Source organism: Gopherus evgoodei, chromosome 8 (genome assembly GCF_007399415.2).
Source record: "Gopherus evgoodei ecotype Sinaloan lineage chromosome 8, rGopEvg1_v1.p, whole genome shotgun sequence".
Lineage (NCBI taxonomy): Eukaryota > Metazoa > Chordata > Testudines > Testudinidae > Gopherus > Gopherus evgoodei.
Window position 1 is genome coordinate 20,117,799 of NC_044329.1, and position 12,481 is coordinate 20,130,279.

General features: G+C 41.1%; 1 protein-coding gene across 1 annotated transcript in view; it reads right to left on the reverse strand.

Annotated features, from left to right (window-relative positions):
- NSG2 (neuronal vesicle trafficking associated 2) overlaps positions 1–12,481 on the reverse strand; it is a 55,198-nt gene that overhangs the window by 38,295 nt on the left and 4,422 nt on the right. Inside the window, exon 3 of the mRNA XM_030573703.1 lies at positions 3,441–3,560. Within this exon, the coding sequence (XP_030429563.1) occupies positions 3,441–3,560 (120 nt within the window). The remainder of the gene's footprint in view (positions 1–3,440; positions 3,561–12,481) is intronic.

Below are 12,481 nucleotides of genomic sequence, written 5' to 3' on the forward strand. Positions count from 1 at the left end.
AAATGACATGTACGTGAGCATTAGAAAATCAATCTCCTGGTTACCTTCTTGCCTGTTTCCTCACCTCCACCCCACATCAGCTGTTGACCCACAGCTCGCTCTCCTTCCCTACCCTATTCATCCTGTTGAAATCAATGGGATGACTCATTTGGCCTAGGATACAGATGGCCAGATTCTGCTCCACTTTTACAACTGAGGATCTGATTCACGTGTATACAAATACTCTAATTTTAATTGGCCCATTAATGAGAACATGTGGATGATATTTCCAAGATATCACTCACTGGATTGCTGTACAGAACAACTAGCCAGTAACAGAAAATTATGATCTCATTTATATGGTCTTTAAAAATAAAATAAAAAATAAATAAAAAGGAAGAAGGAGGAAGGAGGGAAAAAAGCTTTTAAAAATTTAGCCCAAACTGAGATAATAAAAGTTAAGCATTTACTGTGCTTTCCTCTTACAGAAAGCAAATGCAAAATGATTTAATCAGTATCAGATAATAGACCTGCCTATAACCAGAGGGAGGTAATTTTAATAACTTTCCTAAAACATGCATCCATGTAAAAATGAAGCATAATAGAAAAAAATCCAGTACAAAAGCAATAAAATATAATCTATTATCTCAGCTCAATTTGGTTAGGAAATAATACCACAGACCTAATACAATACATGGAAGCCTCATGAAAAACAGGCAGGTAGAGATTTATAGTCTTATCCACTGAGTGATTAATAAGTGACAGTGAAAAGTACAGAATGAAAATCATATGGGTTTAGGGGAAAGGAAACAGCTTTAAAAAAGAAACGGTTGCACTGCCAGGCTGCATGGGAAGAGCTGTGGGTCCACAGCAGCCCTCCAATGCAGCAAAAGGAAAGCCAATTTAAACATTTACACATTGATGTGTCTGACATGCGCTTTGGCATCACAGCCTGTTTCCCCATGGCCAGTCTCTTGGCCAGGCTACTTACGCTATGTGTGGGGAAGAGATCAAGAGTAGATGGCAAGGGGAGGGAAAGAGATGGACTAGAAATATAAAGATGAGAGCACAAAAAATTCAAGAGGAGGATCTGAGCTATAGAAGCAGGCTGGGGGACTGAGTAATTGGAAAAATAAGAAACCCATAACAGGAGAAGATGAAACAAGACTTATACACTTAGGTGGACTATATTTTTAACCATATATTATAATAAATCATGGGCCTCCAACATGTGTAAAACAGAAGGATCAAATGTTCTTGGTTTCTTTTTAAATAACAGGGCCAGATCCTTGGATGGAATTAAAATCTGATCTTGCATTGTCTGTTTCCAGATTGAGGACTACAGGATTGAGCTCTAAATAGATGGTAGTACATAGTTACTTACGGTAATGACAACAATTCCATTTATTGGGTGCCTCTAGCACAATGATTCTCAACTAATTTACCATTGTGGACCGCATATGTTGCCCACAATGTGTTATGTGGGCCGCATCCAATACTACCTGTATGGTCCTGAGGGTGTCACATGGGCCACAGCATTGTGCTGATTGGGCTGCAAGGGGCCCACAGGTCACAGGTTGAGAACCACTGCTCTGGCACAATGCACATCTTGAAAATAGCATGATGTATTTTATTCCTCTGTAAATCTGTTTCCCAGGTACAGTATCTAGTTCTACTGTTGGTTTGCATAATACACACTGGGATATGTATGCTGTGGTTTCCATGACCCGGGATTACAGTTTATAGTAGCATTTACACTGTTGCTGAGACATCTGCAGTGGCACTATTGGTGGAAAATGGGTATGAAAAGTTCTAGGCAATTGTGTCATTGATAATATCAATGCAGTAAAAATCAATAGCATGATATGGCCCCATGTAACTAACTGAGATCAAAGCACAACATGCTTCCTGAAAAAATGAGACCACTAACATTTATTCATAGACCACTTGAAAATGAGTCACGGATTTAAATGTCCCAGATCAAATCAATGGAGTTACCCACGTGTGCTACTTGGTGAATTGATTAAAAGCAGAAATTAAACAATTCAACAGTGTTTTACAAAAATGCTGTTAAAAAAAATTGAACATTCTAGAAAGCTGAACCGTCAAGTCTCAAACTGCAATAAAGACCAATTAAACTGATTTGTATTGGATCGTGGTTTTGTGTATTACATTTTGACATACTAGGGTGTCCAAAGTGATGTTTGTCTCCTGAGGCAGTGAGGATAGCTGTAACAAAATTGTGTTTCTACTTGTAGTCTGCATTGTTCTTAGTTTCAGACTTTGCTGAGACATTCATGTCTCAATGTCTTATACAGAAACAAGAGCAATTGGGCAAAATAATGGACTGCAGAGTGTGCATGTGACGTAACATCCAGAAATCTACAGCAAGGAATTGAACCAAGTCTTACATTATTACAAGCCCAGTCCTAGCTTTTCAGGGACAAGGACTGTTGGACCAGACAAAAGTCTTCTCCCTTTGGGGCCGGATCCTGTTCCCATTTAAGTTAATGACAAAATTGTAATTGACCTTACTAGACACAGGATCAGATCTTATAAGATTGCATTCCATATTGTGTATTGCTTAATTCAAATATTTCCTCTGAACAGCTCTGTTTTTTGTGCCACATTTTGGGTCTGATTTTAGGAGGGGCTAAGCCTCTCCAGTTCAGCTGCAGTCAAGGAAAGTTGAGCGCACTCATTACCTCACCAGACAGGGCTCTTTTTTGGCTGTGAGTAGAGCTGGTTGGTAATTTTTTTGAAAAGATTTTTTTTCACCGGAAAATGTCAATTCACTGAAAGGGTCAGTTTTGACAAATTTCTCGGTTTATACAAATTTTGGGGAAAAAGTTTCAAAAGTGTTGAAACATTAAAATTAATCTTTTTCGGTTCAAAGTGATTTGTTTCAAAATGTAAGCTAGTTATAGTTTTTTAAAGTATTAATTAAAAAGATACAGATCGAAACAAAGTATTTAGAAAATGTAAAACCGAAATGTTTCAATTGACCTGAACCCAAAATATTTTGGGGTTGTCAGTTGGCAAAAAATTTTGAGATTTTCACATTTAGTCATGATTCAAGAGGGGGAAAATGTTTGAAATATCAATTTTTTTCCCAGGATAGGAAAACTCTTTCTCTGGGATATTTCTGTGTTCTTTCCTAAAATAACAGCCTAAATCGAGACCTAGAGAAGAGCTCTTTGTAAGCCAAAGGTTTGTCTCTCTCACCAACAGAAGCTGGTCCAATAAAATATATTATCTCACCCACCTTGTCTCTCTACTATGCTGGGATCAACATGCTACAACAACACTGCAAAGCCCAGTCCTTATAAAGGCAAAACTCTCTTTGACCCCAGCGGTGAGTACAGCATTAAGTTTTGAGATTTTCACTGTTGCATTGTATCAGTTATTCTGCAATATATAATGCTGACATCTCAAGGTAGCAGGCAACGACCATTTCTTACCTTTAATCTTTCTGTTACGCCATCAGTGAAACTGACTGTGAATTCAGCAATTTTTGGCACCCTGAGTTTTCCTTTGTTCTTCTGGTCAGGCTGATATTCTGTTCTTGTTTTCACAATCACCTGAAAAATGTCAACGCTTTTAAGCTTTAAGTGCAAAGCAGGCATTTTTGTTATCTTAAATAAATTGCTTTTCTATATGCCATTTCACTGGCCACTCTCAAATGTATTATAAACTTTAATACAATTGGAGAATGAGATAAAATAGATTAGATTAGATAAAATAACTTCATCCATCATTCAAATGCAGCCACCTCTGAGATGAAACATTAGTTATTTAACTGCAGCACTACACAACAGTAAAGAATATGGCATCCAATTGAATCTGCAAAAGGCGTTCCAATAGACTATATATAATTACTTATGTTGTGCTAGGACATTGAGGTTATTACTTCTGCTCTTTAATAGCTACAGGACCAAAGACATAACTTTTATATCCCACCCAAATGACAGAACTTGCAACAGCACAGCCCATTAGCCCCTCTAAAGAAAGAGCATAATTTATTAAAAGCCCAATTCTGTGAGACGCTGAGCACTCCCAATCAGGCCCTGAGCACCCATACCACTTTCCACCTTTTCCTGAAAAGTTTTCACATAAAGTGCTGACCAATCCTGTTCCTATTTAGCTTTTAAGAATGATGAGGCATAATCCAAGGTGCTACAGCTACAGGTTTTTAGAGGGACAATGTCAAATTAATAACACTACAACTTTGAGCTATATGGAACCGTTTTATAAATCTAGGCAGAATAACTAGATAAAGTATTTTGTATTAAACCCACCAAAATAAATGTTACACACTGAACACATGACTATACCTAGAGTTGGCTAGTAGAAGATCAGATAGACATACTCAGAAACCTAACAGCTGAGAGATGTCAATTCCATCCCTTAAAAAAAAAAAAAATACCACTATTGGAGAGAGAAATGGAACATAAAGTTTCTAAAATGAGGGCTTCGACAAAAAGGCAAAAGACACACGTGAGGAACAAAATTCTGGAACTCTGAGGAACTTGGTCATTCAAAGTATGGGAATTTCTTGGCAATCCCTAAAAAGCTGTTGAAGAAAGTTGGCCAGTAATTGTAAAATGAAGAATATCAAGCCTGATTTGGACCAGGAAGTGTCCCTAGGATTCTCCTTCTGCACTTAAATCATGTGAAACTTGGAGAAGGAGGAAAACACCCTGTGGGTTCAAATGCAAAGCACGTAGCTAATAGCTAATATTTACACCCTTGAATAATATCCCTTTCCATATTATTTGTTACAGTAGCAATCACAACAGCCTTAAAAGAGTCAGAAGAAGTGATTCAAACACATTTCTATTAAAATAGCCTTTTAGACTATAGTAAGCCCAAACTGAGTCCTAGCAGCACTACACTAACATTGGTGAAGCAACACCAGGGGTGAATTTGGCCTGGCGGGTTTGAAGTGACAGTGGATCTTCTTATGCAGTGGAGAGTAGGGGTCCAATCCTGTGTGGTCCTTACTCAGTTAGCACTCAGGCAAAACTCCCATTGAAGTTAGTGTGAATGTGCCTGAATAAGAATGAAGCTAAAAATAAGTAAGGCTCTCGGGCTTTGGCCAAAACAGAGCTGAGACTGCTCAAGCCCACACCAGATTGAGCCCTAAACCCCCACTCTTCCTCTTTACCCTTTGTAAAGTGTCTACAGTAGATTATAGAGTACTGTCTATAAGCACCTGCACACCAGTGCTCAGAAAATACCTTTTGTTCTATTTTTAAACCAACCATCCACAATACCCAGATCCCCAATACTCTGCTGTTTCCAGCTGCGTATATTTTTTCATATGATTGTAGACAGCAATGCAGAAGTAATGCAACAGTGTTCATTTTCTTTCCGCAGTGTCTGATTTGCTTTCAATTTAATCCCTTTGACTTCTTTCAGACTCCTTTCACTTGTTTCATGTAGATCTTGTGTGTAGATAAATTCCATAATGATAGGTAAAAGGGTTTTCCCTTATGCTCAGACAGTAGGCCTCAGTGCAGAGCTATAAAGCTAGAAAATAAAATATTGAGAACCTTATTTATTTCCATGTATAATTTATATTTTTTCCTGCACATTTGTTATTCACCCTGGTTTTCTTACTCAAAGCTTTACTTCAGCCAAGGATCTCTCCATAATAAGGGTTTAATTGTGCTAGCTGCAACCAGGAATTAAGTGTGATATTGAAAAATAAATCTAGCCAGGCCCATACTACCTACTGAACAGTCCATTGCACCATTTTGTAACAGTCTTCTCAGCAGGAGGGAGAAAAGAAATGCTAGTCCTCAATTATCAGAGAAACTATGTGAGCCCCCTTTGCTAGTTGCTCTAGCATTGTGTGGGTGGGGTCCTAATTGCTCCACTGATCAGATTAATTTGCAGGGTGTGATAGAGCTGTAACAGAGGCATTTAGGAGTGCTCTTCTATTACAGTCCAAAGGCCAAATATTTGCTCTCCAAAAGTAGCTTGATTAGGCAGCTGGTGAAATGACTGGGCAGAAAAAAGACAGGCTGAGTGTGGATCCTATAGCTGTAAGGGTAATCTCCCCACTTTATTGCTAAACAGTCATTGTTAAAGCCAATGCAAGGAGTGCTGAGTGTTGAGCTGAAGTTAACCCCTTGTTCACCAAGTGCCCGGTCACATGGGTAAAAATCACCCAGTTGGGGTTAGATTAGCAGTATTCAGCAATAGGAATGAGCTCCATCAGGTGGCAGAGAATGTGATGTTGTACTCTAAATGATTTTATAAAAGTATGCTAATGAGTGTGAATATAATGTAACTAAAATATGCTTTATGCAAAAGGTCTCTTGTAAAGTATCATTACAAAGCTTATAATCTACTGAGTGTGGTCATCCTATTTGTATCAATGTATCACTCTTGTAACTGAAACTAGAAATATGAAATATCTCTCTGATGGCCTCTTGTAATTATGCAAAGTGTGGGCTGTTAATGGTGGTTTGAAATCTTGAGGGCTCCCATCAACCAGGACAATTGACGATGGATGGCTCTGTTGGCAGGCAGGCCTTCCTGTGAGTCAGGCTGGGAGGAATGAAAGCTTAGGGTCTCACAGTACATGTGACCATGTCACCTGGTACTGAAATCCATCTTAAACCTGGTGCTTTTCCATTTAGGAGGGCGGGGGTGGGGATCCAGAGAGACAAAAGATTCCCACCTCGTGCCAAAGTCATATAAGGGGGTGGAACAGAACAAAGGGGGCTGCAATCATGAGAAATCCCCTAGCTACCACCTGAGCTGGAACAAGGGCTGTACCAGGGGAAAGGATTGTGCCCAGACTAGGAAATCGTCCAGTCTGTGACAGAAGCTTATTGAAACATCTGAGGGTGAGGTTTTATCTGTGTTCAGTTTTCTTACTGTATTAGGTTTAGACTTGCATGTTTTATTTCATTTTGTTTAGTAATTTACTTTGTTCTGTCTGTTACTACTTGGAACTACTTAAATCCTACTTTATGTATTTAATAAAATCACTTTTTACTTATTAATTAACCCAGAGTATGTATTAATACCTGGGGGAAGGGGTAAATAGCTGTGCATCTCTCTCTATCAATGTTATAGAGGGTGAACAATTTATGAGTTTACCCTGTGTAAGCTTTATACAGGGTAAAATGGATTTATTTGGGGTTTGAACCCCAATCGGAGCTGGGCATCTAAATGTTAAAAACAGGAACACTTCTTAAGCTGCTTTCATCTAAGCCTACAGCTGTTAGGGGACCTGGTTCAGACCTGGATCTTGGTTTGCAGCAGGCTAGCGAGTCTGGCTCAAACCAGGCAGGGCACTGAAGTCCAAAGGTGCCAGGGGAGGAAGGCAGCGGCAGAAGTAGTCTTGGCACATCAGTTGGCAGCCCCAAGGGGGCTTCTGTGATCCAGCCCGTCACAGGGAAATCCTCCCACAGACCATACCAAGTTCTGCCTAATATGGCTCTCTCTGTATCTATCTCTGTAGTGATGTCTTTGGAACAGGTCTCAACTACAGCTGGTCAAAACATGGTACCAATTGTTCCCAAAGAAATGGAAAATCATTTTCATTCTGCCAGTTTAGCAATGGAGTAATTTTTGTTTATGCAAAATTCTTAGTGATTTTTTTTTATAATTTTTGTTTATTGAACACACACTCACTCTTTCTCTCTCTCTCTAAATGGCAGTAGACTTTATAAGAATCTACAGCCAAATTTTTTTATTATTATGTAATAATAAAAAAATCCCCACAGTGGAACCTCCACAATCAATACAGTGATCAGAGATAATTTATTTGTACATGTCCTTGAAGCAGTTCCATCATAAGACCAGGATCCCATTGTCTGAATTAAAAATAAGGCACCATATATCTCACCAGTTATTTGTTATAAAACACAGAAGGCCTCATTCTCCCCTCACTCATTTTACAACAGTGTGACTCCACTGACTCCAACAGTTACTCCTAACTGACACCAGGAATAGAGAATTGGGCACCAAAGTGTATTAGATCTCAATACAAAATGAAGCAAAAGAAATTCCCAGGCTCCCTGCTTGCTTCTTTCTGGTGAAGTTACAGTGGAAATGACCTGTTATGAGGAAGGCAACTTCCCTAGAGAGCATTGCCCTGCATGGGGTTACCACTCTTTTAGGAGGTTTCTTAAATATGGCCCTTTGTGCATTTATAATACAAGCAATCATCCACTCAAAATCTCATTTAGCTAGAGAAATAAATAATGTCTTCACTGCACCCTGTCAACATGCATTAGTCTCCCCAGTGACCCATAAAGCCACACAGTCCTGTCTCTCATTTTTCTTTGCATATGCCTCCCTATGTTCTCATCTCCTCCTGTCATTCTGGCCTCGACTTCAGTAGGATTCAGCATGGTCACGAGGGTCCGTGCTAGCAGCTCAGCATCTTAGACTAAGGCCCAGATTCTGAAAGGCATTTAGGCACTTAATTCCCGTTTAAATCAATGGGAATCAACGGGAGTTAGGCACCTAAGCTCCTTTGAGGATCTGGGCTTAAGCTGTTTGTGACAGAGGATCCATGTTTATCCATTTTGTAAAGCAACATGCACTTATGCTGAAAAATAATTTTCAGTCTATCAATCAGTGGGATCAGTTTAGCCTCTGTGATTGCTGAATAAGAACCATTTAACACTTGTCAGCTTTTGTATGTGTTCACCTAGGCCCCGATCTAGCAAAGACTTACGAACGGGCTTAACTTCACACACGGTGTTCATCCCACCGAAATCTTTCAGCATGTAGCTTTACTGCTGGCTAGACCTTTATCTACAGACTTTGTGACCCTTTCAAGCTCTGTGCCCTAGTGGTCTAGACAAATGCCAACTCACAGAATCTTTAGGCAAAATAATATTGCTGCTATAACTTGTTTACAAACTCCTTACTACATTTCCCAGCCAGGCCTCACCTTTCATCTAAACAGGGATGATGCTGTTTATAGCAAAGGCAATAAAGGGGACAGAAATAAAGCATTCTGTGTTTGCTTCACTTCGTGTCGATGGTAGAACTGTCCTGTGAAAGCTGCTTCCAAAATGAAGTTTTAAATAGGTTGTAAGACATTTTAGGAAGAGGAGAAAGCTGCCAAACCCAACATGGAAGCACTTCTCTTTCTTCGGATCCCGTCTGCCATACCCCACCCCCTTCTCCAGAAACAAGCCTAGCTATCTCTTACAGTCTTTAAGGCCCCACTGTAGCAAAGTACTTAAACATGTGCTTGCCACATAGAAGTAGCCCTATTAATGTCAGGGGGGTTACTCAAATGTACAAAGTTAAACATATCCTTAAGTGCTTTGATGGACCAGAGCCTAAGACTATTGCTTCAGTCACCTTCACTCAGCAATTTATAATAATAATGCTTACCAGACCTGTCATGCTCTTCATCCATAGAGCTTTACATAACAGCACATCAATCGTTCTCCTTATCATACAGATCGGGAATCAGAAACAGAAATGGGGAAGTGCTTTGCTGAGTCATACCAGCAAGTCAATGGTTGAGACAGGAATAGAAACCAGCTCTCAGGCCCATGCTCTGCCTCCTTGACCACAGTGCTACTCTAAACACCCCATGTTCTCTCAGGTTCCCCCACTACAGAAAGCTAAGTGGAGCAGAGCTCGGACAGTGGCACATTATGGGATAGCAATGGCTCCAAGGCACACTCCATCTGAGCATATCGAAGCCTTTAGTATGCTGTGGAATCAGGAACTAGGAAGTCAGACCAGGGAAACAGAGGATCTCCATAGCTTGGCCCCCCCTTAAGCTGATTGGGGTACTACAGTGTAAGATCACCCTCCACACATTGAAATAAAGGGGGATTTTTTGGCAAGAACAAGGTGGGATTATGGCTACTGCCCACCATGGATCACCATCAGAGATTAAACCCAGGAACTCTCCCACTAAAAGCATGAACCTCTGCCTCTGAGCTAAAGAACCAAGTCCACTGGCTGGCAGCTGCAGCATCCTCATTAGCTTCTTATAAAGATCAGCCTCTAGAAGGGGATAAAGAGTCTCACTTGGGCATATGAGTTACAGGGGCTCATGGGATCACAATTCCTAATGAATCTATTCTGTATGTGGAGGGGAAGACTTGGAAGCAGGCGGGGAGGGGGTACTGAGACATAATTGCCAATGACCCATCTCTCCAAAGATGGCCCAAGATCCATTCTCTGCAGACATCACACAGTCTGTGGCTTCATAAGGCCAAGTCTCCTGCCCATTCCAGAAGCAATAAATTCTGCTCCTCAAATGGAACATTGTTTAGAGAATTCTGTGAGCTCAAACTCACTGATTTTCCAGGCCCTATTTCTATGTAGAGGACAAATGGCCATTATTCCATAGAAACCTTTGTGTAATTTAGTTCATCATAAATTCCCTATTCCATCTCATTTCCTAATATTGGAATTATTTTCCTCTAATTTTTGACATCTTGACCAGTATGAAAAATGTCACCTCTCAATCACTTCAATAATCTGAAACCTCTGAATCTGCTCTTTTTCTCTGGTTTCCTATCACCTTTCACATCTTGTTCAAGCATTGCAATGTCTCCTGCACCTGCTCCTGTCCTGCAACAGACAGTTCCCACAGACATCTCTTCCCTCTCCTTTTCCTACTCTGCCTCTCGTACTCCTCTTCCTGCTACCCAAGTTCTGCCAAAACCTCCTTCCTAAATGACTCTTCTCCCTGCTCTTATCTTTGTGCATCCTTTCATGAAGCATACATGTTTGGATACAGTGCACGAATACCAATCACACTCTCACTCTTCATTCAAATCCCTCCTTAAAACACATTTCTTCTGTGAGATCTATCAATAATAACCCTCTAGAATGGGTTTTTATTAGGCTTTTAAAAGTAGTGACAATGTAGGTAGGCATGAGCCATATATGCTATGCATTTCCATTTCCTGTAGGTAATATTCATCCTTGCATACAAGCAGAATTTTGGCTGATGAGGTCTTTTATTAAAACAGTCACAGAGGTCTATAACTAAATGCACCAGCTATGCTGGGCCTAATCCCAGGGCTGCCCAGAGGATTCAGGGAGCCCTGGGGCAAAGCAATTTCAGGGGCCTCTTCCAATAAAAAAAAGTTGCAATATTATAGAATACTATATTCTCATGGGGGCCTCTGCACGGCCTGGGGCAAATTGCCCAACTTGCCCCCTCTTCTGGGTGGCCCTGCCTAATCCTCATCCCACTGGAGTCAAAAGCAAAATTATCTTTGTCAGCAATAAGTCCAGAATCAAACCCTTTGTGCGTAACGGTGTATTGGCTTTGGCAGATTATGAGTATATTGAGGTGAGGAACAACAGATCAGATGCTATGTGTGCATGTCAAAAACTATGACCTATATCCTGGGCAGGAAATAAACAGCAGAGAGAATGTTGGCAATTCCAAATGTTCAACTGATGAAGGAGAAAGAAAGAAAGAAAGAAAGAAAGAAAGAAAGAAAGAAAGAAAGAAAGAAAGAAAGAAAGAAAGAAAGGCCATGTCTACATCTAAAATTTTGCAGCGCTGGTTGTTACAGCTGTATTAGTACAGCTGTATAGGGCCAGCGCTGCAGAGTGGCCACACTTACAGCAACCAGCGCTGCAAGTGGTGTTAGATGTGGCCACACTGCAGCGCTGTTGGGCGGCTTCAAGGGGGGTTCCGGGAACGCGAGAGCAAACCGGGAAAGGAGACCAGCTTCGCAGCGGTTTGCTCTCGCGTTCCCCGAACCACCCTGCAAACCGCAGGGAAGGAGACCTGCTTGCTCGGGGTTCCGGGAAGGAGAGAGCAAACCGGGAAAGGAGACCAGCTTCGCCGCGGTTTGCTCTCGCGTTCCCCGAACCACCCTGCAAACCGCAGGGAAGGAGACCTGCTTGCTCGGGGTTCCGGGAACGAGAGAGCAAACCGGGAAAGGAGACCAGCTTCGCCGCGGTTTGCTCTCGCGTTCCCCGAACCACCCTGCAAACCGCAGGGAAGGAGACCTGCTTGCTCGGGGTTCCGGGAACGCGAGAGCAAGCCGGGGAAGGAGACCAGCTTGATTACCAGAGGCTTCCTCCTTCCACGGAGGTCAAGAAAAGCGCTGGTAAGTGTCTACATTGGATTACCAGCGCTGGATCCTCTACACCCGAGACAAAACGGGAGTACGGCCAGCGCTGCAAACAGGGAGTTGCAGCGCTGGTGATGCCCTGCAGATGTGTACACCTTCAAAGTTGCAGCGCTGTAACTCCCTCACCAGCGCTGCAACTTTCTGATGTAGACAAGCCCAAAGAAAGAAAGAAAGAAAGAAAGAAAGAAAGAAAGAAAGAAAGAAAGAAAGAAAGAAAGAAAGAAAAATTTAAAACCATTTGTTTTAAGCAGGGGTGGGGTAAATGTGAAATGTAACAAGGAACAATATTACTTTTATTACTGAAACTTTTAAAAATCTGATTTTCCTGTAAAAGGATGAAGTAGGAGATTCAGAAAATGAACTGATACGAATTCCAAGTCTTTTTTTGGCCTGGCTAATGT